This window comes from Ochotona curzoniae, unplaced genomic scaffold (genome assembly GCF_017591425.1).
Source record: "Ochotona curzoniae isolate NIBS_2020 unplaced genomic scaffold, NIBS_Ocur_1.0 contig_1, whole genome shotgun sequence".
Taxonomy (NCBI): Eukaryota; Metazoa; Chordata; class Mammalia; order Lagomorpha; family Ochotonidae; genus Ochotona; species Ochotona curzoniae.
In genome coordinates this window covers 39686907-39714583 of record NW_024464918.1, presented here as the reverse complement: position 1 = coordinate 39714583, position 27677 = coordinate 39686907, and the positions used below count along the sequence as shown (strand labels likewise).

General features: G+C 56.3%; 1 protein-coding gene across 1 annotated transcript; it reads right to left on the bottom strand.

Moving 5' to 3' along the window:
- Window positions 1–298: 298 nt before the first annotated feature.
- On the bottom strand, window positions 299–27677 carry NEURL1B (neuralized E3 ubiquitin protein ligase 1B). Its single transcript, XM_040976800.1, has 4 exons — window positions 27488–27677; window positions 10904–11449; window positions 979–1104; window positions 299–698 (listed from the first exon to the last, which is right to left on the bottom strand). Exons 1-4 carry the CDS (start codon window positions 27516–27518, stop codon window positions 454–456), a joined length of 948 nt encoding a protein of 315 aa, XP_040832734.1. The 5' UTR covers window positions 27519–27677; the 3' UTR covers window positions 299–453.

The following is a 27677-nucleotide window of genomic DNA, read 5'->3' as shown; positions in this document are numbered from 1 at the left end:
GCGATGACGTGTCGCTCACATCTGGGCTCTGGATCGCACACCCCTATGTGTCGGCCTCCCCGAGTCAGGATCCCTGCATAAAACACCTGCACCTTCTCGCTCGGTGACCCTCCTCCCTCTCCTACGCTCGGCCCAGCCCCGTAGACAAGCTTCCCTCGCGCACACACACACAAGAGGACGCCAGTTTCCCAGCTACAAGGGCGCCACGGGCCAGGGCAGTCTGCCAGGCATTTCCTGAGCTTGTTCTTGGGGTAGCCTTTGAGGGGGGGCAAAGCACTTTGGAAGCCACCCCGGGCCTGGGCTCAAGGCCTCATTTCCACAAACCAGATGCCACTGGAGGTTAGCAGATGACATAGTAGCCTTCACCCGGGGCCTCTCTGGCGGCTGTAGCAGGTTGCTCCGCTCAGGGGCTCCCCTTGCCTCGCTCCGGCCAAGGCCCCGGAGGCGGCCCGGTTATGGCCTGTAGATTTTTATGACATCCTTGATGGGCCGCCGGCAGATGGGGCAGCAGGCCCGGGCCTGCCTCTTGAGCCGCAGGCCACAGCTGTGGCACAGGCACATGTGTCCGCACGTATAGATGACCGTGTCCACCTCGCTGTCAAAGCACACGGTGCACTCGCCGTTCTTGCTGCCCGTCGGCTCCGGGGGCAGGAAAGCGGGAGACACTGGCGGGCTCAGCGGGGAGCTGGGGGCCGTCACTGTCAGGAGGGGGAATGAAGAGACGCAGGTTAGTAATGTAGCCCCAACAAGGCATTGAAGTGGGGGAGCAGGTTTTTTTTTGGCGGGGGAAGGCCAGCAGTCTGGGGTCACCTGGCAGGATTCCTCCTTTCTCGGCACATCCTTCCTCCTTGCTGACCACCAGGATAGATCGCTGCCACTGCTCCCTTCAGGATGTCCCTCCTCCCTCCAGCGAGGGGGAGGCCACGGCCCACCCGTCTGTCCCCCTCCGTGCACCCATGGGGGTTTGTGCTTCCTCACCCAGGGACGACTCTGACGCCGAGGAGGACTGGTTGACGCTGAAGGTCACGTCTGAGTCGCTGTCATCTTGGGAGCCGCTGAAGGACCCTGACGGCGTTGTGGCTGCGGGACTAGACTGCAGGGTACCTGAGACGCAAAGAGATGCTCTCAGGGGGTGGTGGGGGGCAGGGCAAGGGGTTGCTTTTCCCCCCACCTGCCTGTCTCAGCCACAGTCCAGTGACACTTCTGGGGTACACGCCCCGGCAGCCTACCCAGGAACTCAGAGGTGCTTCAGGGACAATCACCTAACCCAGGCCGGGCCTGGCTCTGTCCCTTTCGCTGGGAAAAGGAGGGGCTTACTCCCCCAGGGGCAAGCCTGGTGTGAAGTCACCCCACAGCAAGAGCCAGGATGAGAGTGAAGGCGTCAAGTTCCAAAAACTGACATCCTTCCAGCATCTGGACTGTCACTTGAACGCGCTCCTAGGTGTTTAGGTTACTTGTACCCTTGAACTCCCTGTTTAGGGGCTGGCGCTGTGGCATAGTAAGTCAAACTCCATCTGTAGTGCCGGCATCCCATGTGGGCACTGGTTTGAGCCCTGCATGCTCTAGTTCTGATCCAGCTCCCTGCTAATGTGCCTGGGAATGTAGTGGAGGATAACCCAAGTGCTCAGGTCCTTCTTCCTTCTCTCCCCTGCTGACTGCTCAGAGCTCATTCTGGTTGCTCGCAAATGGCAAGGACTCTAAGGCTTAACTCCCAAAGCCCCAACAGGAAGCTGTGTAACTCATGTCAGATTGCAACCTCCATTCCCTGGAAGAAACAAGAGCCAGATCACGGCTGGGTGGCCCCCCGCCTCCCTTATCCTCATTCAGTCACTGCATGGCGCCAGCAAGCGCAGGTGTGTGTCGCCCAGGTAAGCAGCCTTCCACATCACCCTTGTGCTGCCGCCAGAAGGCGGTCGTTTGTCCACGCGCACAGAAGCAAGCGAGGGCTCAGTAAGTTCTGGGACCTGTCCAGCAGTCTCGTGGCTGACGCGCAGGTGCATCTGCCACTGTTCACTCAGTCTGCATCAGCTTTATCACAGCAGTAGGAAGTTTCGGCGCATACAAGTTTGGGAGCATATAACGCGATGGTGGCAGGTCCTCTTGAGGCCACATCTAGCCCGCAGCTGGGGTGGCCTGTGGCGCTTATATACAGCATGGAGTCAGGGCACGTATCACCTCCCCACTGGAGCGCTCCAATCTCCCCTTCACCTTCTGAACCTCGGGGCTGTTCCTACTTCCCAGAGCCGGACAACAACCCGTTACCCACCTAGCCTCTCCAGGGAACCCTACTCAATATGGGATTCCAGGGATATCCCGAGTTGGGGAGCGGGGAGGGCGGCTCATGCAGGTGGGCGCAGTCACCGGGGACACTCACCGAGCAGGCGCAGTTGTCCCGCGACGCCACCACGCACGGCGAAGAAGGCCCAGAGTGCCTGCGTGGTGTCCACGCACAGCAGGCGGCCGCGCGGGCGCCCGTTGACGCCGAGCAGCACGTCGCCGCCGGGCTGCAGCGTGAAGCTGAGCGCGTCGCCGCCGCTCGCCACGGGCCCCGCGCGTGCCACCACCCAGTACTCCTTACGGTCGAGCAGCGCGTCGGGATCGGCGGGCAGCTCGGCGGGTCGCAGCGCGCCCGGGTCGCACGACGTGATGCCGAAGGCCACGGCACCGGGCGCCGCCGTCAGCCCCGGCCTGCCCACCTCCACCAAGAGGCTCTCGCCTGGCCGCAGCGGGCGCTCGCTGAAGACGAGCGTGCGTCCGCCGTCGGGCCTTGGTGCGCACGCCACTTTGCGATCGGCCGACAGGCTCACGTCGGGCCCGCGCGTCGCGTGGAAGCGCAGGTCGGTCTCCAGCAACGCTGGCGAGGACGCGGGCCGAGCGCGCTCGCGGGGCCCGCAGGGGATGGCGGCGGCAGCCACATCAGCAGGTGTCCTCGTTGCTGCTGCTGCTGCTGCTGCTGCTGCTGCTGCTGCTGCTGCTGCTGCTGCTGCTGGAGGCGGCGGTGGGCCCGGGGCGCGGCCCAGCGCCAGGTGGCCCAGCTTGGCTACCACTTGGTTGTTCTCCAGCTCGTTGTTGTCGAAGTTGGCGGCGTCGTGGCTACTGGGTGGCAGGCAGGCGTTGAAGCGGGCCTGGCTGAGGCGCGCTGGCGTCATGGTGTCCGCGAAGCCGCTCTCTGCATGGAACAGGAGGCTGGCATGAGTGCAGGGACCCGACCCCGGCCTTCCACCTCCTCCTTCTGCCCTTCCTTGTAGGGCAGCTTCAGTGGGTCCAGTGCCTGGAACCAGTCTGTGCTACTTCTTCTCGCTCCTGCCTTTTGTCTCCTGCCAACTTCCCTCGTCCCTCTTCCCTCCCATGCAGCCGCCAACCCCACTGCCCGAAGTTTGCACACTTGTATTAAACGGCATTTACAAATCCTTTATCCATCCATGTCAACACACGCTCCACAGTATCAATGACTTGACCAGGGGCAGGTGGCATTGTAAGCTTGTTAGAGCTCACTGCGTTTTTCCAACAGCCTTGGAATGGGATATACTGAGTTATCACCCTGCCACCCAGCATTGTATCAGAGAGGGTAGCTGAGGCACGGAGGGGGTAAGAGACCATGACCAGGCAAAGGCAGCGGCTAAGAGGCCTGCACCAGCCTCGGCCGGAAGGCAGCCGGCCTGCGGAGATGCTCAGCAATGGTCTTCACAAGCCACCAGCGCTGTCTGTGGGACAGAACACCAGGACCCAACGCACAGTCGTGAGCACGTGGTTGAGCAACTTGGAGTGATAACAGTTGATTGGCTCCACACCTGGATTAGATGCGTGACTAAAGGAGAGACCAATAGCCGCACTGAATAATTAAATTAAAAAACACACACAGAGAAATCAGGAAGAAACAGTTGCTAAAAATAGTTTGAAGATTTTTTTTTAGAGATAAAAGGCTGTCGCCCATAACAAGTAAACAGGAAAAATGTTTCCGCGGCTGTTACAATCAGGCCTCCCTAGCCAAGACTGTCTTAGATGTCGCCATGTTAAATATGTCATGCCAAAAACATTCACTTCTCTAAGTCTCCTTAATAGAAAATGACATCATGAACACGCCTTTTTCAGAGTGTCCCCGAGGCCTGAAAGCAGCTGGACGCCGGCCACTTGGACCGGATTTAACCCTCTCCCGGGAGCGGGCAGTGGGGCCTCGAGGCTGTGGTGGGCCACGGCTTGTCCCTTCCGGAGCCCCGAGGTGGCCCTCTCCCTCTCAGAGCCTTGCCTGAGTCTAGCAGGAGGGAGTGTGTACAGTTTTGCTTAGAGCAATGCTTTCCCAAATATGGCCTAAGGGAAAAAATGGGATTTGAGCTTGGTTTCTGAGAGTGTCTGTTTGATCCAGCAGCCGGCTGTGGCAGCCACATTCCACACGGGTGCCAGTTTGTGTCCCAGCCTCTCCGCTTTGGATCCGGCGTCCTGCCTGCAATTTTGGAAGGCAGTCTGCCCCCCACATGGAAAACCTGGGTGCATCTTCTCATTTCTGACTCCAGCCTGGCCCCGCTCTGGCCATGGGGGCCACCTGGGGAGTGGACCGGTGGATCAACAAGCTCTCTCCTTTTCTCTGTAACTCTTTGAAATCAATGTTTTTTCAAAAACGTATGTCCATATGTGTCTCTATCTGTTCATTATGTATACAGAAGTCAAGTTCTAGAAAGATATCTGAGAAAATGTTAATGGTAAAATTAGGATGATATTATGAATGGGGTTTTCTTTAGAATTTTTTTTCTGAGTTACACATTTCTCAATGATCAGTATGCATGCATCATAAAAACAAGAATGCAGATAGCCATGCCTGGATGTGTGCTGCCCCTCAAAGGCTTGCGGAGACGGGGGGGGGGGGCTCGGTCCTCAGTGCGAGTGGCAGGAAATGGAACAGAAGTTTGAGTTGGGTGGGGAGGCATTGTGGCACAGCGGGTTAAGCCGCCCCTGGAGACGCCTGCACCCCTTATCCAAGTGCCAGGGACTGAGTCCCCAACCCAGCTTCCCAGTGATGCAAAGAGCACCTGAACCCCTGCTACCCCTGGGGGAGACCTGGATGGAGTCTGGCCCCTGGCTTCTGCCAGAAGCATCCCTAACTGTTGTGGCCATCTGGGCAGTGGACTAGATGCTCCTTCTCTGCCGCTTTGCTTTTTCAAATAGATAGTGAATAAACTTGAAACAAGGGACTGTGGGGGGGAGGGTCCTGGTGGGAGGTCAGGCCACTGCAGCTGTGGCCTCAGACAGGACTGAGGGGCTCCTGAGCACGCGCATAAGCGAGTCCTTGGAGCCTGTTCCCCATCTTCTCTCCACTTCTGGTCTGCTGATGGGCCCTCTCCCTCCGGTGTGTGCCCCTGCTGTGGTGCCACCTGCAGTTAGACACCCCCAACCCCCCAGTCCGAACCCGGGGGTCTCCATCTTGTGCACTTTACTCTCCCAAGGTAAAGCTAAAAATCAATCAATCAAAGCTATCTAAAGAAGTCTGCCTTAGGTATTCCATTACAATAATGCCAAACTAATACAGATTTTTTTTAAAAATCAAGTTTTTCAACTCATGTTGAACCACGTGAAAAAAGTGTCCATTACATAAACAAAAGATAAAAACCAATTGATTCCAATCTTAGGAGAAAAGTGTGTGTAGCGAGCCATGGACGTGAATGCCCAGGAAAACAGGAAGGAAGTACAAAAAGGCACAGGGTGGTTAGCAGGGTGTTCCACAAAGTTCACAGAAATAGGTTTAAAAGCTAAGTTTGTTCTGGTGTTAGAACTTCTTGAGCGTATATGCAGAATCTTCAAGAAGTTTGTGAAAATGCTTATTACAAACAAACTGGATTCCACATTTTTTACACTGAAATATTTTGTACTTTAGTTTTCCATGAACATTTTTTCCTGATTTACTGATTGATTTTGTTTATCTGAGAGGCAGAGAGACAGAGCATCCACCTCCACGTTCACTTCCCAGGAGCCTGCAATAGCTAGCCCTGGGCCAGCGGGAGCCAAGAGCCAGGAACCCCATCTGGGCAAGCCTATATGACTGCAGAGACTCAATCTGGCCATCACCTGTGGCTCCCGGGGTGTGTGTTAGTGGAAAGCTGGGATGGGAAGCAGACCGGGGACTTGAACCCAGGCACTCTGCCACGGGATGCAGGTGTCCCCACGGCAGCTGTGACCGCTGCACCAGATGCTTGTCCTGTCCGTGACCTTCTTCAAGTACTTTCCCAGACTGCTCTTATAATCAGGAAAAGCAGCACATACAAGAGTAGACAAAAACAAGATTTGTTTTGAAAAGGCATTTTGGACAAATGGCTGTTTCTGAGAGCCACGATGTAGTGACAGCCTGACCCAGCCTGCATAGCCGCCAACGCCAGCTCCTTAACACGCATGATTCCACCTGTGGGGTTTAGCCAACAAGTATCCCCCCGACCCAGTATTCACCGAGCAGACAACCCAGGCCAGGGCCAGGCAGGCCCATTCAGGCCGTGTGCCGGGGCAGAAAGGACATGATGGACCCAGAAACGGATCTGAGGTGAGGACTAGTGGATGACTTCTGAGCTTGGGGACAGATCTGCTAGGTGGCTCTGCTGATGGCGATGGCAGGGGACAGGATGGTAGGGGGGTAATCCTGCATCTGAACGTGCCCCAGTGTGGGATGCCTCTCAGAGGCTGTGGGCAGGGCTGGCAGGGGGAAGCGCAGGGATTTGGGAGCCAGTGGCTTAGAGATAGCTTGCATGGCTGAGATCATCTGGAGAAAGACAGCCTTGCTTTATGGCAATTTGGAAAAATCTACAGTTGTTTTTGCAGCCTCCTCCACACGCAGGCAGTAAACCCTTCCCCACATGTATACGGTATTACGCCATGGAAGGAAAGGAGGGTGTGCTTAGGCCAGAGGAGGGAGGAGCAGCTGGGGAGGAGGGACCACCAGTAGGAGCTGGGGAAGACCCAGCAGCCACGAGCAGCACCTAGAAGCTCTGTGCCCTGTGTGCCCAGCATGGGAGGCTGGGAGGTTGAGGCTGGGAGGCTGGGAGGTTGAGCTTGCAAGGTTCAAGTGCAGAGCAAGGTAGGTCCCTAGACCTTGGGAGATGAGCCACAATGGACAGGGAGAGACTCGGTGGAGAACAGAGAAAGGGGACAGATCTAAGAATGGACGGAGGGGACAGGAGCAGAGCCCAGGGCACACAGACGGGCAAGTGCCCAGGATCAAAGGCCTGAGTGTTGGCCTGGGCATGCCGGGGTACCCCTTGATCCATGGGCTCCAGGACTTTCCCAGAGGCTGCTCTTCTGCCAGCCAAAGATGACCAAACAGAAGGAGAGGAACCTTGACCGGCCCCTGACAGCTGTGGCTGTGACTTTGGCATCTACGCCTGCCACATGGAGACCCCCATCCATTTCACTGGCTCCTGAGTGGATTATCCAGGTTAGAACTGTGGCATGATCAATGTGTTACATGTTACCTGACACAGAATACATCTCCAAGAGTCTTTAGTAGGACAGGTTGGCAATCAGAGTGGAGATCTCCCCCCAGGAAGATGGGAAAGGCCCATCCCTTGAGCCACCTGCTGGGGACAGAGAGGTGGGCACTGTAGTTGCAGTCACTACTCCTCCTCTCCCCCCGGTGTTGGGCTAAAGCCTTTCTCTTTCACTGTGACTCTGACAAACCCTGACCAACCTCTCTGGGCATTGGTTTCCTCACCCACAGCGTGGAGCCACGGCAAAGAGATCCATCCCAGAACATCAGGCTCTCTTCGCTTATAACACTACAGAAAACTCTGCCTCAAGAATCACCATCAGGTGATTTCGGCCAAGCTCTCTCTCAAGGCCAGGTCTGCAAATGAAGATCATGTGGTTTCATGCCTCTGAGTTCTCATAAGAAACCCCCTACAAGGGTCTGGTACTTAGCAGGTGCCTGATAAACGCTCTTAATGAAGGCAGGTGCTCAGGGCAGTGACACCCTGGAGAGGTCTGGGGAGAAAGGCTGCCTCTGGCTGCCACCTGGCATCTGCAGCCCTTCCTCCAGTGCCAACTGTGCCCCCTGGGAGAGGGAAGGGGAGGGGCGGGGACCCTGAGCCAGCCCAATCACTTAGCCGATCTCCTGGCCGTGGCTCTGGATTTGGATCTGGGTGTAGAACTCATGGCAGGCAGACAGGTGGAGTCTGGAGACTGTATGCAGTTAGATATTTGGGAAGAGCCCGTCTCCTTCTGCTGGGTTGTCAGGCTGGTGGGACACAGGCCTGGAGCCGCAGCTGCCTTCCCTCTGCCCCACAGGGGGAGTTCAGCTGAGGACAGAGCCAGTGGTAGCAGCAGTGGAGCAAGAGGTAAAATCCGACCCATAGGCCATAGACCCATAGGCCCCCATAGGGGGCTGAGTCCCTGCATAGAGCCAGGCCCAAGGCTGCTCCATGAGTGACCACTCACACAAGACCCAAGTTCCCTTGAGCATAAGTGAGGTTGAACTGGGTTTGTGTCACTCACAACCAAACATTTCTGTCAACGCAGCAATTTAAGCCTCCCCTTGCAGCACCGGCATTCCCTATAGGCACTGGTTTGAATCCCAGCTGCTCCACTTTCAATCCAGCTCTCTGCGAAGGCCTGAGAAAGCAGTGGAGGACGGCCCAAGAATGCCTGCGTCCCTGCAAGAACAATCCCGCTCCTGGCTTTGGCCCAGCCCAGCTCTGGTCACTGTGGCCATTTGGGGAGTAAACCGTTGAATGGAAGATCTTTCTCTCTCTCCCCCACAGCCCCTCCCTGTAGCTCCTCTTTTCAAATAAAAATAAATAAGTCTTTTTAAAAAGGAAGTGAAATTCACCCATTATCCCATGACCCAAGCAGAGAATTCTTCCTAATTTTACCTCCCCGCTTTAATTCTCTTTTATGGACACTGTCCTGTAGCACCTGCACCCAGATGTTCCAGGGATTTATGCCTCTTGGGGACAACTGTAGAGAGGGAAACTGAGGCAGGCATCCGGTGTGCCTTCCCCTCCAGGGCCACTGAATAACATGAGGGTCCAGCAGGGCGAGCACACGGACAGCGTGGAGTCCATGTCTCCTTCCAGGCATCTTCTGCCTCCTTCAGTCTCTCCAAGGCTGCAACCGGTCCGCAGTTTACAAAACCCTCACTCTCCATCAGCAATTGTCAGTGTCTGGGGCTCCTGAGCTGTGCATGAGGCAGGATTGCATTCCTGTCCCCCCACCAAGAGCTCTAAGAAGAGTTTTGGGGCGGTCTAGGAGTTTGCACTCACTGGAGGTAAAACACCAAATCTTCTCTGGAAAACACATGGAGGGTTGGGGAGGCATGGAAGCCCTTGGCGTGGAGGGTGAGAGGCCCTCACCCCCGGCTCTGCCTCTGCCTGAAGCTGGGTCGTGCTCTGGCCCCTTTGCAGAGGTGCAGTTACGTCCTTGCCTTCTTGTGCCAGGTGTCCACTTCTGTCATCTCCTGCAGATCCACTGATGAGCCCACAAGGTGGGCACCACCGTGAACCCACTGTACCAGGTACAGAGAGGTTCTGTCACCTGGCCAGGGCCACATCTGACACACGGAGAGCCAGGGTCGGGAGCAGAGGTCTCTGTGCCTGCTGGTGCGTTCTGAACTACTCAGAAGTTCTATGGCCTTCTTTACCTCTGAGAGGAAGTGGTGAGCTACAGCCTGCGTGTATGCAGTCTCCCCTCTGTGCCTGCTGCTGGGCACGGAGAGTAAAAAGCTCCAGTCATGCTTCTCCTGCAAAATATACAAGGCTGAGAAGCCAGCAACAGCCCAATGCCTAGGTCTACAGACTGGGAATGTAGCAGGAACTGCTGCCCAGTGATAAGAAAGAACAAGCCACTGATACACACAGCAAAAGCACGGATGCATTAGAAAAAAAAAAACTACACTGAGATAAGAACCCACATACAAGCACGTGCAGACTGGATGAGCCTGCCAGTGTGACGCCCAATAGCAGGCAAAACTAATTCAAGGGGAAAGACCAGAACAACAGTGGGGGCAGGGGAGGGAGGGTGTGACTCAGAAGGGGAACTTTCCAGCATTAAGGACATGGGTATAGGCCTGTGTACTTCACTGCAGGTGCACCCAGAACCCACGAGAAACCTTGCCCATTCCCCGGAAGTTGAGGTTGATTGGTTCAGGTGCAACGTGAGGTTCAAGAACAGAAAGTAGATTAGTACAGGTTCAAGTTTCTCCAGGGGTGGTGAAATGTTTGGGAATGAGATAGAGGCGATAACAGCCAACTAAACACCTTGCAAAGGGCTCCTCTCCTGGAGTGTGCATTTTTGTTTAACCTTTCCCAAAGCGCAGCAACAGTAAGGTTTAAAGGAGAGGGCATGAGTCCTTATTATCACAATTTCAGCATCTGTGGCTGCTTCCTGGAGGAGGGTCCAGCTCCTACTCGGGCTGCCTGGTGAACTCTGAACCCCTAAACAAGGAGGCCTGCAATGGATTCACCTGCCAGCAGTGTAGGCACCCTTGGGCCACAGCCCATGTTTCACTGCTGAATGCGTACACAAATGAACGCATGAGCAGGTGTCTACATGAGTCAACGGAGCAGTGAGCCAGTCCGTAAGGACATGCAGGAATGAGTCCATGAATGATTGAGTGAACAAAACAGAGAACCGACCAAAAGAGCAAGTGGAGGAGTCTGAGAAGGAACCAAGGGTTCCGGGCAAGGCTTTGCAACACAGGGATGGCGCCCATCCGTGCCTCAGTTTGCTCATCTGTACATGGGCATGAGGGGATAGGAGGGATGGCAGGCTGTCCTGAGAAATGAACGAGCTGAAATACAGAGAGCTTGGCCCCAGGCGCCCCTGAATAAGCCCTACCTACAGGGCTAAAATAGTAAAGAAACATACCCTTGTACCCGGGGATCCAGCCTCGCCAGGGCCCGCCCAGCCCACCTCCCTGCAGCGCCAGACCTACCGAGTAGCTGCACCTCGTCCGTGATGCCGTAGACGTCAATGAGTGCCCACAGCGGGCCGCCCACAGCCACCCCGCAGTGGAAGAGCACAGGCTCGCCGTCGTTGACGCTGTAGAAGACGCGGCCATGGCGGTCCACCCAGTAGGCCAGCACAGTGTCGCGCAGCGCCAGGTTCTCGGGCAGCGCTTTGGCCCAGTAGCCGGGTCTCGTGACCAGGTCGGGACAGGCATACCTGGGGATGTCCTGGGCGCTCATGAGTGACGGGTCATGCGCCGTGAAACCGAAGCGCAGCGCGCCGCTCCAGCCCGGGCGAACCGCCACGAGGCGCAGCCGCACCTGCTCGTACAGGCGGATAGGCCGCTGTGTAAACGTAACGCCGTTGCAGAAGCTGTTGCGCCGCGTGGCCCGGCGCGAGTGGCCGTCCAGCCGCACGTTCTTGCCCTTGGCCTGCGCATGGAAACGCGGCGCTTCACCCAGGACTGGTCGCCGCTCGGGACCGGGGCCGCAGCATGGCCGGGTGGCCAGGAGGCGTGCTGGTGGGCTTGCATCTGCAACACACACACACACAGGTAATCATTAGACCCCTGGGAAGTCCTGTGATTCCTGAGTCAATTTTGAATCATCATTTTCCCCCTTTAGATCTCATCTTAATTAGTGCTATAAGGGCTATACTTGGGAAGGTTCTTGGCTAGACCAAAGCTACAGCCAAGTGGCTGTGCCCACTGCACATCAGGGCAGCTGGGGGCTGCTCCACTTTCAGACCGGCTCATACCAGTAAGCCGTCACAACGCAGAACTCGCCCAGTCGGTCTCAGCCTAAAGGGCTCTCCCAGGCCATCTTTGGATGGCAGGGTCCCTCCAGGTGCAGCTTGGATCCTGGATTCTCAGGGCGGGGGTGGGGGAAGGTGATGAGGATATGGGTTTCATTCTCTGGACAAGTTTTGTCCAGCAGCAAGGCAGGTGCACCTTCCCACGTTAGGCGGCCAGGCCCCACACTGTACTCTGGGCATACCGGGGGTCTATGGGAGTCAGGGCAGGAGAAAATGAAGAAGCTGACGCAGTGCATGAGTTCATGAGCCACAGCTCCCTTGCCCTGGCCCAAGGAGATGGAAGCCCTGGGGAATTAGGTAGGAATAGGGCAAGGAAGCTTGGAGGCTTCTCTCTAAATAGATGTCACTGACCCATGCAAGCCAGAATCCAAGGAACAAAGCCAAGGGCCCATGTGAGAAAAAGAACCTGGTGGGACTTGAGTCAGGTAGCAGCAGGTGTCAGCGAACTGTGTGGTATGTGCTAGGCATCACACTAGCCCCTCCCACACCCCAAGATATCCAAGATCCTCCCCTTGGATGGAGGCAGGTAGCAGGCAAAGTCAGATAAGCGAACAGAACACTTTCTGTCATGTGCGATGCAGCCAAGGAACACAGGGCAGAGTCAGGAATTAGATTAAGACTAAAGGGACAGCCTGATGGGAAGGGGTGACCAAGAGCATTTTTGGTGGGATGGCATCCTTGGGGGTGGGGGTAGGGGTGGGAGGACAGCCAGCCAGTGCAAAGGCCCTGTGGTGGGAGTGTGCTGGTGTGCTAGAGAAACAAGAAGGAAGCGAGGAGAGCCAGCAGGGGGTGAGCCACACAGGGAGAAGAGAGGGGACGGGTCAGGGAGAAGAGCCCATTGGCTATCTGTCTGGTTCTTCCCGAATCATTTTACTCTCAGTGACATGAGCCACTCTGGGAGGTCTGGCACAGGCCACTGCGTGCTGGGGCAGTGCTGGGGAATGGTAGGTAAGGAAGTCCAGGACTTCTACCTGCATCCTAGGTGACACAAGGGTATAAGTGTTGTGGTTTGATGGGGAGGGAGGTGGAGGCAGATACTGGTTTTGCAGACAGTAAAGAGCTGGAGGTTTTAATTTGTTATTATAAAGAAAGAAAACGCGTTACACTTGCTCTGGTCATTTAAACTATATGCAGTGGATAGAATCATGTTAAACAACCTTCTGGTTTCATAACAGACACTCAGGAGAAGCAGAGCAGTGGTGAAGCAGGGGAGGGCGAAGCCAGGGATGGGGGTAAAGGGCAGGTGCATGTCCATTTCTGCTCTGAGTCCCATGTGCCCAGCAAAGGCTGGCTGCTGTGTTCCAGTTACAGCAACAGGCTCCCTCCTCCAACAGCCAATCTTACAGCAGAGGGCAAGGGACCTGCCCCAGCACGAGATCAACCAGGACAAGGCAGGTAGTGCTTCAGACAAGTCATGCCTGAACCCAGGAGGCAGAAGGTCAGAGGTCAGGCCAGGGAGGGTAAGGCTCCAGGTACCACCTCCTGCAGGCTTGGGCCATGAGGAACGACTCCCTCTTTCCATCCAGCTCACAATCTTGGCCACTTGGGCACCTGCTGCCTTTGCTTGCCAGAGATCCCTCCCTCCTTTTCCCAGGTACTATGCCCTAGTTTTCCTCCCAGGTCCAGCTGCCCTCCACCCTGGCTAGTGCTCCACTCGGGATGTGAGCCCAGCCACTCAGCTGACCGGCAAGTTTTGAGCCTCTTCTGCTTCTAAGCCAGGTTGAGAATGGTTTTCTGAGGCTCGCAACCAAAAACATCCTGACCCACAGCCACATCTGGCATGCAGTGAGCCCACGAGGGATGCCTGCCCTGGGCTGGACGCTTCCTCACTGAATGCTCACAAGGAGGCGGGGACTGCTGTTACTGGCCGGCCCACCATGGGGATGCACCAACAGAATTCCAGAGGGTTGAGTTGGGCCATGAATCACACAACTGCTGGAACTAAGGCCAGGCTAGCGTGATCCCCCAACCCTGTAGCCCCTACAAGGCTTGTCTTCCAAACAGGTGTTCCAGTGTCTCTGCCTTTGAACAACTAACCAGGAATAGAGAGAACAGCTGGGCCACAGACTCCTGATGCAGGAGAGGCAAGCCAGAAGCCACCTACGGATGCTCTTCACTGCTAGGGAGACCTGCCAGGCAGAGGGCTGGACCAGCAGGGCAACAAGCAAAATAAATGTTCACTCACTCAGTCGCCCTCTCCCTTTTCTGCAGCTCGCACTCATTCTCCTGGCCCTCCTACAGACCTGGGTTGCTGTTGAATACTCAATGACAAAGAGGCACGATAAGGCTTCCTCAGATGTCAGCCCTAGGAGCTACAGGAGTCTGGAGCAGTTCTGGACTGTTGTCTTTTTGACTCCATACGTCACTACAGTGCTCTCTGGCCATCACTGGCTGCACTTTTCTTTACAGCTGTAGAAGATTCCACTGAAGTCCTCACATACCACCCCCATCTGAGTACATCCGCTATGCCCCCTGCAACATGGCTGGGGGGTACAGAGGTTTTTCAAGGCCCCAGTCAGACAGTCTATCGCTGGGACCATTGCCAGCAGGAGCCCCCCCACCCCAAGACCAGGCCAGGGACCACCTCCCATGGCCCTGTCCTCTGTGACAGGCTACTGCCACTGGCTGGTGAGCCCTCTCCTCTTCCAGGCAGGAGCTGGGTCCAAGGGACTCCAAGAACAAGTTGGTGAGGGGGATCTAGGAGAGGTCTCGCAGTGGTTCTTCCAGTTCAGGAGTGAGAACAGGCAGGGAAAAGCAGGCTTGGCCCAACCCTCAGGGTTACTCAAAGGCTGCTGGAGGGGTGGGGATGGGGGCAGAGCCGAGAGGTCACGGAGGGTGCTGGACCCTCCCTGCTCTACCTGGGCAAGTCTTTCGGGAGGCAGGTGCACATAGGAACCACCGCTGGGCAGTACAGGGGTGAGTTCACGGCCTCTGCGTGCACGCTTAGCTATTAACAAGGCAGAGCCTTCTGAAGGCACAGCTCCCCCACGTGGCAGTGGCGTGGCGTCTCAGACCCTCTCACTTCCATCTCTCCCATTGCTTTTTGTCTATATCTCAATGTCAGGGATAGTTAAGAAGAACATGGGCTAGGAGTCAGACTCGAGTTTAAAATTCTGTCTTTGTGCTCGCTTTGGCAGCACATCTACTAAAATTGGAACGATAAAATTCTGTCTTTATCATTTACTCCCTGTGGCCTGCTTTCCTCTTTGTGGATTTATTTGGTTTGAAAGGCAGAGGGATGGGGGTGGAGGAGAGAGATGTAGAGACAGAGAGAGATCTTTCGCCATCTGGTTCACTTCCCAAATACCTACAACAGTAGTGTCTGTACCAGGTCTCTGCCAGGAGCTTGCAACTCCATTTGGGTCTCCTGTGTGGGTGGCAGGGACCTAAGCACGTGGGCCATCCTCTGCTGCTTTCCCAGGCTCAGTAACAGAGGATGGTATCGGAAGCGGAAAAGCTGGGACTTGAGCTGATACTGGGATTAGCGGATGCCAGTGTCCCAAACGGTGGTTTGACACACCGCACAACACCATCCATCCCCCTGACATGTCCCTCCCCCTCGAGATGTAGAGAATGAGTTCCAGTAACGTCCGAGGTGCCAGAGCGCTGGGACAGCACACAGCTAGGCTGCCTGGCTGGACTGCCCAGTGCAGGTGCTGCTTCCTGGGATCCCCCTGTTAGTTCCCTGCCGCTGGGGAAGCACAACCCTCTGGAATGGATCTCCTGGGCCCTGGTGGGCAGCAAGAGCCTCGTGAAAACCCCCCGTTACTTCTCCTTGATGTCCAAGGCCGGCGGCCTATTTTTAAGCCATCTCAGCCGTGTCCCAGATGCACACTGCGCCAGCCCCCGAATGGGCCTCACTCCTCTCCCTGGTCCAGCCCTTCCTTTGATCTAAAAAGAGCCCCAGGAAAAGGGCATGGCCAGCCACCATAGCCCTGGCAGCCAGCACCATGGTCTCCTCTCCCCCAGGTTTGGGGCTTGCCCATGGGACACCAGTCTGTCCTGCCCCGGCCTCCCATAGAAGGCCCGGCTGGCGTTTCATGGACCTTTGCAGGCACAAGATTTTGTTTCTCTTCGGAATCAACCTGCTGAGGAGGTTTTGGTGTCTTTCTTTTCCAGACAAGGAGACCAAGGCTCAGGGGTAGGATCTGACTCGTGTATCACATCCTCATTGGTTTCAAGGCAGCTGCTTCCATCCTTCAGGCAGGGGCTGGGGAGTGAGGAGTCACGGATGTCGTCGAGTGCTTTGGGCAAGGTCTCTGATCTACAGGCAAATCCCTATCCATGCACATATCTGGTATCCAACATCCAGGACTTTATAACCATCTCTGGATTGGGACCAGTGCAATGGCTCAACTGGCTAATCCTCTACCTGCAACCCATATGGGTGCTGGTTCATATCCTGACTGCTGCACTTCGCATCCAGCTCCTTGCCTGTGACCTGGGATAGCAGCAGAGGATGGGCCAAAGCCTTGGGACCCTGCACCTGTGTGGAAGACCTGGAAGAAGTTCATGACTCCTGGCTTCGGATCAGCTCAGCTTTGGCTGTTGTGGCTATCTGGGGAGTGAACCAGCAGACAGAAAGATCTTTCTGTCTCTCTTCTCTGTAAACCCGCCTTTCCAACAAAAATAAAACAATCTTTGGATTGTAGACTTGGAATGAGAAGTCTCTGGTTCTAAATGACATTCACCTGAGTCCAAAATGTAAAACCAGCAGTGCAGCTGTGGTGGCACAGTGGTCAAGATGCTGCTTGGGGTGTCCGCATCCCTTACCAAGCAACCCAGGCTCCAGTCCTACTCCACTTCTAACTTCAGCTCCTTGCTAATGTGCATCGCGGGAGGCAGCAGTGCTGACTCAAGTCCTTGAATCCCTACATGCCCACAAGGAAGACCTGGACTGAGTTCCTGGCTCATGGCTGCCATCTTGCCCAGCCCTAGCTGATTGTTGGTGGGCATGAACCAGCAGATAGAAATGTGCTCTCTCTCTGCCCTTCCAATACAAAAAATAAAATGATTAACGAAGACAAACCAAAATGCAAGCCAAGGCTGTGGCCTGTAGGAAGCAACCCAGGGTACGCACTTTATATGTGCGTGTGTGAGTGTGTGTGTGTGTGTGTGTGTGTGTGTGCCTGCCTGCCTGCCTGCAAGTGGCGGGTTGTGTGTATGTGTACGTGCCTGCCTGCAAGTGGCGGGTTGTGTGTGTGTGTGTGTGTGTGCCTGCCTGCAAGTGGCAGGTTGTATGTATGTGTGTGTGTGCCTGCCTGCAAGTGGCGAGTTACACTCTAGCCAGAGAAGGCCAAGATTCCCGCCATACAGCAGCACCAGGCAGCAGCCTCCTCTCCCATTGGTGGGTTTAAAAGTGGGCTGGAAAAAACCAACCGCTTCCTCCCCTCTGCCAAATAGGGCAGTGACAGGCGCCCTGTGACAGGCGCCAGTTTCCCAGGACTTTGCTCTGCCTCGGAGGCCTGCTTGGCCAGCACCCTGGGTGGAAGAGGGCCAGCTTGGACTGCAGAGTGACCTGGCTCCCCTCCCCAGGGTTCTGCAAACAAAACTGACAACAGCTGCGCACGCGTGGTGGGCCCAGAGGGAGGCCAGAGGCCAAGCGAGGCAGCTGGAGAGCAAAGCTCAGGCCAGGGGGATTAAATGATGGCTGCCCTGGCTGGGTGGGCTGAGAATCCTGGAGTATGGGGAGGGGGGTCATTCTGACCCCCCCTTCAGGCTGCTGAGCTGGGGGCTGGGATTCCCACATTGGCTCCCACCCTCTGCGGGGTGCTTTTAGTACATACTGTTCTTAATAAAGTGATCTAGGATGCCCCAGCCTCATAGCCAGGGTCTCAGGGTGGCATGGCAGGAAGGCAGGGGGACAGGGAACACACACTCATTCTTTCCCCAAGGATCCATTTCCTCCCTAGGTGACATTTACACAGCTTCTACCCCATGCCTGGGCTTGCACTGGCTGCAGTGGGACATGCCATTGGCTGATCCCAGAGCCCGGGAGAGAGGGGACAGTGTGCAGGTGGACACACACAGATGCCCCACTGCACAGGATGGTCGGCCCCGGGGACCGGGCTGTGGGAGATGGTGACTGCTTGGAGCAGCTTCTGTGCAGCCCAGGAGTCAAGGAGTGGGAAGTGTGCTTGGGGCAGAAGGAAACGGCACCGAGTGAAGGGCTGGCTTGGAGGGGAGTACAAGCGGAGTGCACTGGGAACATACAAGGAGAACAAGGCATATGGGGTGGGAGTCAGGAGCCGCATGCAGCCCTGAGGGTCTTCAAAGTCATGCATGGGAATTCAGAGTTCTCAAGAAAGTGGGCACCGAAGGGCTAGACTTAGGGTAAAAATCCCCCCCAAAATTCCTGAAGAAGCTTCAAGCCCCTGGAGGTTTTGTCTGTTCCTTGTCTGCTTGTCAGAAATGAACTGGCAACAAAATAGCCCAGGTTTCAAACCCCGTGTCCAACGGCTGGCTGGCACAGGGCTGCCCGTTGCACACGCCTGCGTCTCCTCCAGGCGTTCCTTGGCAGCTGCTGAACTGTTGGAATCTGCCAGCCCCAAGCTGTCTCCTTCCCTCTGCCTTGGGGACAGTCACCTGCCCTACCCCCTCTGGCCGCAGACTAGCTGCTCTGGGGCCAAGTCCCAGGGAAGCACCTGCAGACCTCCCAAAGTGTGGAGTCACTGTTCCTGCTGTTCAGGGTGCAAAGCCCCTGGGGCAGGACAGGCAGAAGTTGTACTTCCAGAGCCCAAAACAGTTTCTGCCCAAGTACCACAGTTGGGCAAGGTGCAGGCTTGGATAAAGGGGCTCCGGAGAGGCACAAGGCTGGACTCCTTGTAAAAAAGAGGGTGAGCTGGGTCGCAGGAAGGAAGCTCTGGCTGAGGGGGTGGGGGGGTGGGGCAGGGCTGCGGGGTGGATATCATCAATCAGCTAGTGTGGAGCGGCTCCAAGGCCACGAGCTGGAAGAACTTGGGATGAACAATGAGCAGAGCATCTAAAAAAGGAAAGCAGGAGACCAATTACGGGCCTGCAACAGCCCTGAGTTCCCAGAAGGACTTGGGGGGAGATCAGAGCAGGAAGGCGACCTCCTGTGGGCCCCAATCAAGACATCTGAGGGATGCCCAAGGCCACACAGCCCGGACATGGTGGAGCTGACATCTGAGCACGGGCTAGCTCTGGGCTCCTAAGGAGGAGCAAAGAGACAGACTGTGGTGCTGCCACACAGTAGGTTGGCCACTCCCCTTGGAGAAGCAACTCCAAAAATATTGCCTCTCTCCTGCCATGTGCCCTATCCTAAAGACCCAGTTTCCTCTCCTTCCCTGTAACCTCCATTCATCCGGGCTTCCTCCGGCACTTGCTTTGGCCGCCTGAGAGCCTGTGAATGGGGGCCCAGATGCTTGCAGGAAGCCAGCGTGGATCTGTGCTCCCTTCCCCCTCGGGTGATGGTAAAGTGGAAAGCCTTTAGAGATGGAAGCTCAGGGATCTGTGTCATCCTGTGTGTGCTGGTGACTTTGCCCCGCTCATGGCGTGTCACTCCAGCCTTTTGAGCCCATTTCACAGATGAGAATGCTTTGCCTTGGGTCCTGGTGCCGATAGCCAGCAGGGTCAATATCCACTTGGATCTGAACCCAGAACCCACGTGCATCCCGGGTCCTCACACGATGTGGCCGGACTACTTGGTGCTCTTACTGGCTCTTCCCCACATCAGTTTTGGCAGGGTGCAGTTCCTGCCTGGAGTCCTCAGTTGGGACAGGGCTCTGACGTCCCCTCATCCCATAAGAGTCCCACGAGAGTGGGAGGGGCCCACTGTGGTCCTACAGACAGGAAGTGGAAGCCTAGCGTGGGGAAGGGAGTTGGCCACCAAGCCCAGCGCCTACAGCACTGAGGTTCAACTCTAGGCTGTGTCCCCATCACCTGTCTCGGGGTCCAGCCTGTCCCTGCTGTGTGACCTGTGCAAGGCTCCTATTTCGGCATTTCCCTCTGTTCCATAGGAGGTGGGCCTCAAGGTCCCGGGGACACAGCGTGTGCAGGGACAAGGGTTTGCACCACAACTGAAACACATGGAAACTCTCCTCTCTTATGCCTGCCCCTTGGAACAACCCAACTACCCATGGGAAAGGAGGTGCTGCCGCAAGGAGCAGGAACCACCGCCTGGCTGGCGTGGAAAGTTACTGAGCAGCTCTGGCTGGGATCCACGGGCATGGGGTGCCCACCCATCTCATAAATCCATCACCCTCAGCGCAGGAGGAAAGAAACCATGTGCCCAAGGAGAGCAGTTATGATATCAACAAGTGTGTGATGTAGAGGATGTCAACAAATGCACCTTGTAATTGCTGTGGGCATCCTGCCGAGTGCCTCCTGCTGCCTCCATGCCTCAGAGGCTTACTCACCAGGGAAGCTGGCTCCTGCTGGCCCGAGGTGAGGCCAGGAGCCTGAACCCCAGGCAATATGAGGAAATGAGAGTGGACGGCATGAGGGTGGCTGCCCCCAAACCTTGCTCACAGACACCTGCCACTGAGTCAGAAAGCCCTGCCAAGGCTGGGAGGCTAGGGTGCAGGGAGGCACCAGCCCTGAGGCAGGTGGTTTCATGGTTCTCTACCTCAGTGTCCCAATCTATACAATGGGCCCAGCACCACATGAAGGTGACAAGAGGAAGACTAAACTAGAAAGATGTGGCTAAGAGATCTGTTGAGTGCTGAGTAGCCTCCCAGTGTGAGGCCTCGGAGTCAAAAGGCATCTTAAGGGCCCATCAGATGCTCCAGCAGCCAGGATCACACCAATGAATCCCAGTGCCAGGCCAGCCACAGGCACCTCCTCCCCTTTCCAAGCCCAGCCAGCCCTCATAGTCAGTAAATTGTTCCTTGGACAGCAGTGACACCTGCCTCCGTGTAGTGACATCTGCATGCACACACACACACACACACACACACACACACACACACACACACACACTCACACTCACACATTGGTCACAGCTGCTGTGGGTTCCAGGTGGAGGCCCTTCCACAGCAGTTCTGCAGGTAACTGTCCCACTGTTGTTGTAGTGCTCCCCTGGGGATTCTTTGCCCCTCCCTCCTCATTTCCCCACCACTCCAGAGGGAAAACCCACGGCTTTGCTTTTCTGGAAAGTGCTCAATTGTTCCCGACCTGCTTGGGCAAGGGGTTGGAGCTGTGCATATCAGATCTCGAGCTCCCTGCCCCTCTTAGGCCATCCACAGAATGTCTCCTGTCCTCTTGCCACCCTACCAGACTCAAGAGCTGGAATGGAAGCGAGTCAAGCAAGAAGCAGGGTAGACACTGTTATTCAAGGCCAAGATTCCTACAGGCTGCCAGCACATGCGGGAGACACCCCGCATACCACCCCTTCCACAGACACATTTTCTTTCTTCCACCTGTTGGGCTGCCTGAGCTGTGGCCCTCTCTGGACCCCTGCTCTCTCAACAATGACACAGGACTCATTATAGCACAGGGGAGCAATTCCAGTCTCACACAGGGTTTGTCCTGAGGGTTAATAGGCAAGCACCTGCTTGGAGCAACATCCGAGGCAGACTACAGGCTACAAGGTAAGTGGCGATTATCACACTTCTGCCTGTCTCCCTTGGGAGTGCCTGACCACAGCTCAGTGTGGGACAGGGGCTTCTGCACCCTCATTGGGAGAATAGCTAGTACTCACAGGTGCCCCGTGGGAGCACCTGCTGTCTGTCATTACCATACCCCCACCCACACAGGAGTGGAAATGAGGCTTGGAGAGGTCCAGGCACTTGTCTGGTTAATAAGGAGCAGGGCCGGGACTGCGCCCAGAAGTGCAGGAGGCCAATCCATGCAGACACCAGCTCGGCTGACGGGCAGGATGCTCCAAGGCTGTCACACACCCAAGCTCTTGCTGACTTACTGCGGAGGGGTGCGGCGGGGCGGGGGGGGAGGGGGTGAGACTGCCTTGCATCTTGGGTGTGGAGGTGGGGCTCAGGGAAAGGGGTGTGAGGCACACTGGGGTGTCAGACTCATCAAGAGCCCGACTTTTGGTCCAGCAGGAGGAAGAGGTCCCAAGCTCTAGTGTATCCCTTCCTCTCCATGGCAAGCTCCTTCAAGGCCACATGCATCTGTCAAGTTCCAGCATCTGGGGCTCAGCCAGGGGCTGGACTTCCCCACAGACAGCTTCATTCTGGCAACAGGGACAGAAGCGGGTTGTCCTCCTGGGGTTTAGAAAAGGTACACCTGCAAGCAAGAGGGGTTCCCTCCCTCACCTGACAAGGAGTCCCACAGTGGCAGAGGGAAGGGGCTGGGCTCTGCCACTTCTGTTTTGCTGCCTGATCCAAAACAGGACTGGGATCATGTGGGTCTAAGGTCCCTCATCTGTGATACAGGAAGAAGGCCACTCTGGGGCTTTCAATGACAGGAAACAGACCAGGGTCCTGGTGCAGGACAAACATGCCGAAGCTCTGGCCACCTGCAGCACTGCCTGGGTGGGGGGCATTGGCTTCGTGCAGGTAGCGGCTCTGTGTCCTGGCCCTTCCTTCTCTGCTTTGAGCTCTAGCCACACACCCTGGCTTCTGGGCTTCTATTTTAAGCCCTCAGAGAGCACCACCAAGTACAGAGAGCCCTTTGGTCCAAAAGAGGGGCTGAGCTGTGTGTGTCCATGCGCAAGATTGAACAACCTGTTCTGAGCGGCCCAGGCAGCACGGCTCTGAGAAGACGCCCCACCCCTGCAGCCAAATGTGACCGTTATCCCCATGGGAAGCGTGGCAGCCAGGCCCTCAAGTATTCTTCTCAACCCAGTCCACCACTGTGACCTCATTTCCTGCCATGCCCACTGTCTCTGAGACTCCCCGCCCAGAATGCCACACATGTCCTGCTTGACCTGTTTGGCCTTGGCACTCAAATTCCTCTGCTTTGAATAACTTCTCCCATCCCCTTCTCCTCTGCTCAGGTCTCGGCTAGAGAGAGCACACCTCCTCCAGAAAGCCCTGCCTGAGTGCTCCAGCACTCACTGCAACCTCCCAGCCAGGCCTTGGGTTCTACACTCACAGGCACCTGCAGCAGGGCCTTAAAGGTAAGGCGTGGTGGGCACCTGTCAGCCAGCACTGCACAGGGACCCCAAGGGCAGGCTCAAAGCCTCTCTCCCCATAGCAGCAACAACGACCATGGCCGTCAGAGTTCTGTGGCCACCAGCGGTGAGGGAGACGCCCCATCTCCCAGTTTCATGGCCAGGAAACTAAGACAGACAGTGCTCACGAACCGTGGCAGCCTGAGCCCAACCTCTGTGTTGTAGACAGAGCCTGCCCTCTGCAGCTCACCTGTAGCCTAGGACTCACCATCATTCACTCACGGAGAGAAACACAGTGACATGGCAAGACACACAACACACGTGAGCATCACACACAACACACTGCACAACTGACGGTGTGCTGGCGAAGCACTCCTACTGTCTGAGTCTATGCTGATGTTTTATTTCTTATTCTTTGTGTCACTAAGAAGCTTCTTCAAAGCTGGTCACAGCCCAAGGCAGGCAGTCTACTGGCCGCTGCCTCTCTGAGGCACAATGGGCAGGACCTGCCTACTTGCTCCCATTCTATGAGCACACATGGCCCCCTTCCACCACGGCCAACTCCAGGACAGGCAGCGTCCATCACATTTGCAGAACCTGGCACACAACAGGTGACCAAAAGACCCTGTATAATGGGTAAAGTCACTGATGGGATGTCAGCATCCCATATGGGTGCCAGTTGGAGATCTGGCTGCTCCACTTCTGATTCAGCTTCCTGCTAATGTACTTTGGAAAGCAGATGGCCCAAGTGCTTGAACCCCTGCGCCCATGTAGAAGACCCAGATGAAGCTCCTGGTTCCTGGCTTCAGCTTGGTATAGCCCCAGCCATTGTGACCATTTGCAGAATGAACTGGTAGATGAAAGATTTTTCTCTTTGACTACCCTACCCTTCTTTGTGTAACTCAGCCACACACACACACACTAAACCCAGCCACGCCAGGGCTTGGCATAGACCAGGGCCTTCACGCTTTCCTGGCTCTGAGCCCTGGGGCACACACGATGGAGGCAGCACTCCAAAGGCTGTAGGCTTGGTCAAGCCTGGATCAATTTAATGATTAAACCCAACAGGCAGTTTGAATGTAGCCTCTTCACCAACCAGAACTCCAGCTGGGTCCTAAAGGCACAAGCGGGAACGGACTAGTACATGCTAGTGGGAGACAGGGAACAGCCCGTCCTCCCGCCAACCCGGGACCTGGAGTGCACAGAGAAGCAGCAGGTGGTGGTAGAAGTCAGACCTTTGGGCCCAGCGCAGTAATCTAATGGCTAAAGTCCTTGCCTTGAACATGCTGGGATCCTATATGGGTGCCAGTTTATGACCTGGCTTCCCTGCCTGTGGCCTGGGAAAGCAGTCGAGGACGGCCCAAAGCCTTGGGACCCTGCACCCGTGTGGGAGACCTGGAAGAGGCTCCTGGCTTCGGATAAGCTCAGCTCCAGCCATTGTGGGCACTTGGGTTGTGAATCAGCAGACAGAAGAGATTTCTCTCTGAAAATCTGCCTTTCCAATAAAAAAATAAATAAATCTTCAAAAATGAAAAATGTCAGACGTCTGTCTTTGAAGCCCCAGCTCTTGCTACTATCTGTGTGAGCTCAGACGAATGTCCTACTCTCGCTGCACCTCAGTCTTCTCATCTGTAAAATGGAGAAGAGTGAAGAGCAAGGCCAAGTCCACAAATTGTGTGTGGGCTCCCAAGGTGCAGCCGGGCACCCGTTGCAAGCACCTGCCCCTTCTCTGCCAGGTCCTTATTGTCCATTGAATGTGACCTCACCTTGGGGTGGCAGACTATGGCAAGATGGAGGAACAAGGCTGAACTTTGGAGCTAAATAAACCTCAATTTCCATCCCAGCACTGCCAACGGTGTGGGGCTGGGCCAAGCCTTCTTGCCCTAATCAGATTTTGTGTTTCATCTGTGAAATGAGATGAGGATTAATACCTCACAGGACAGTGGGAAGAATTCATTCATTCTTTCATTCATTCCTTCAACAAATGAGAGTGCTTTCAAAGTTCATAGAGACACAGAATCAAAAGATTAGTTGATTAAAGTAGCAAAAGAGAGAGGTTTTATACAGCAGGTATTTCCAAGAATTTTCCAAAGCCCTCTTGTATGCAGGGATTTCAAAATGTTCTGTACCTGAATAAACTGGTCTTTGAATTCTACGAACTTCTTGAAGCACCTGCCCACCTCCAGGCGCTGAAGATACAGCGTGAACAAAACAGACTGAACTCTACCTGCAGCGGGGTGGGGGTGGGGAGCGCAGACAATGAAGAGGGGATACACAGTGAGTCACAGCGTGTTGCAGGCGCCCCCCGCCCCAGAAGCAGGCCAAGGGGGCAGGGGCTAAGGGCTGCATGGACCCACCAGGGGGTGAGAGGGGAGCCCCCACGCCGCTCTGGGAGAAGAAGATTGCAGGCAAGTGTAGCCGCCTGAAGGCGAGAGGCGTGCTGGGTGTGGAAGCGAAGCCACATATGCAGGAAGCCTGGCACGAAATCCAGGTGCTCTGCAAATGCCAGCTCTCTATTCCAGGCCTGCAGAACGAACCCCACACACGAGTCCTTTTTCTGAGAGTGCAAGCACAAGGATCTTCCAGGGCCAGGCCGAGCCAAGCGTTCTGAGGGGCATGTGGTATGTATGCTCCACCACCGGCTTCTGAGCCTCTGCCAGGCACCAGGCTCAACAACGGGCAACCATAGAGACAAGATGATCCAGACTGGGGGCTGTGTCCTCAGGGAACCCCAAAGAGAATCATGGGGATGGGCAACGATGACAACTCATGATGAGATGAATAAGCAGACTTAGGAAGCTTTCCCAGGTAGCCCAGCAAAGGATGGGGCTGTGTATGGGAGCTGTATGGGAGAGGAGGAAGGTAGTCATGGAAGGCTTCCTGGAGGAGGGAACAACTGAACTGGACTTGGAAAGGTTATTCCAGGCCTGGGCAGCACCACCTGCTGAGCACAAGGGTATAAAAAAACGGTACAATGTGTGCATGAAACTGATCATGGCTGGGTAGGGAACCCTTGTCCTCTTGGCACCTGTAAGCTGACGTGACTCAAGAGCCTCTTCCAAGAACTCAAACTACCAGGCCCAGGGCACAAACTTTGCACCCTCAGACGCTGCACCAGGGGACCACGTTACTCAGGTGTCCCACTGCAGGGTGGTCCACACCGCGGAGCCGGCAGTGCTCCAAGGAACAAATAATGCATCCATTTCTGGCTTCACTGAGCATACCCAATGAGCATCAGCCCCACCCCACTCCCTACCTCAAGACTGCCCCCCTTCCGGGTGACAGAATGGCTTTTGCCCACTAGGACAACACCAACTTTTGAAATGAAAACAAAACAACAGCCCAGCCCAGTATCTTTGTGGCTAAAAGATCTGCTGTCCGCTTGGTGGCCATTCGTCCGCTGGCAGGGCGGGTCCTCCACTCCATGGGTCCTGCCACACCCACGGGTGGTCCAGCAAGCACACCTGGACTGCTGCCTGGGTGCACCTGCCCGAAAGTCCTCTTCCACAAGCCGGCCTTGGGCACCCCAGCTGTGCCACCACCCACAGGAACTCCACGGTGGGGGTGGGGTAGGGAAGGAAGACACACTTCTTTTTGGGATAATTGCATGGATGCCTACAAGAATGGGCTCTGTGGGAACTTAGAGCAGAAAGGGGGCCCATGCACCCCCGTTCTAAAACCTCGCCCTGAATTTGCTGCCCAGCAGAATAGCTTTCCTGGGGAGCAGAACCTCCGACAATATACACACTTTTCGCCATCGCCCAGAGGATGCTGCACATGCATGCCCTTACATCAAAATACTGCTAAAGACTCGAGGGACAGGTCTCTAGGTGTGGGCAGACAGGCCTGGGCACCAGCCCTACGACCTTGGGACTTCCCATGCTTTTTGCCCTTCCATTTATTTCCCCTCTGTAAAACCAGGGATGGACATAGAGCCCAGGCGGGGACTCGGGTCCTTTCCCACAATGACAGGTATTTCCCAGGAAGGACTCCTCCGCCTCCTGGTCCTCGTCCTTCTCCCGACCACCCTCGGCCCCACTCTGGATCCCTTCACTGCACGCCCAAGAACTACGGGTTGATTCTAACTAGAGGGCGATGCTGCAGCAACTCCCAGGGGGGCTACAGGAGCCGCCCACCTTCCCCGCCCGCGGTCTCCCCACCCAAGTTGAGCCGACACCAGAGGGGGGCGCCGCCGGGGTGCGCGTGGGAACGCGGCCAAGCACAGGCAGCAAGCATGTGCTGCGGGGGCGCTGGGCTGCTGGAAACCGGGGGACCCCTGCGAGCACCTCCCCCTCCCCACCTCCGCCCGCAAGCCCTGGCAGCTGCAGCGTCCACCCAGCGGGCGGCTTTCTGGCCGTCGGAAGCCCAGGCGAGCCCGGCTTCGGTCACCCTATGGGTTGCCCTAGGCTCCGCTCCTAGAGCTCCCTGGGGCTGGAACAAAGGCGAGTGGGCGCACGGCATTGCCCCCCTACCCTATCCCCCGCTGCCCTTGTGCTCGGTTAACCAAAGGCAGGAGAAGAGGACCGGGGGTCCCCAAGGTAACCGGGACGCGCTGCCGCCCTGCCGGAGCGCAAAGCCCTGCCACGGGACGCGCGCGGAGCCGGGTCTTGGCTGCACCGCAGGCTCCCGCCCCGGACGCGTCTAAGGCTCCCTGGGGGGTGGAGAGCCATCCCTGGTCCCCAGGAGGAGAGGACGAGTCTATCCGGGCAGGGCTTCCCGCCGTACCTGGCAAGGTCCTGTGCACCGTGTTGCCCATCGCGGCTTCGAGCGCGAGGTCAGCGGCGGCGGCGCGCTCGGGCAGCGCGGAGGTTAACGCTGCGGCGGGCCGGGGGCCGGCGCCGGGCTCGGGCTCCCGGGCATCGCCGCTGCACGGGCGAGCCGGCGGGCGGCTGCTGGGGTGGGCGCCGGCAAGGAG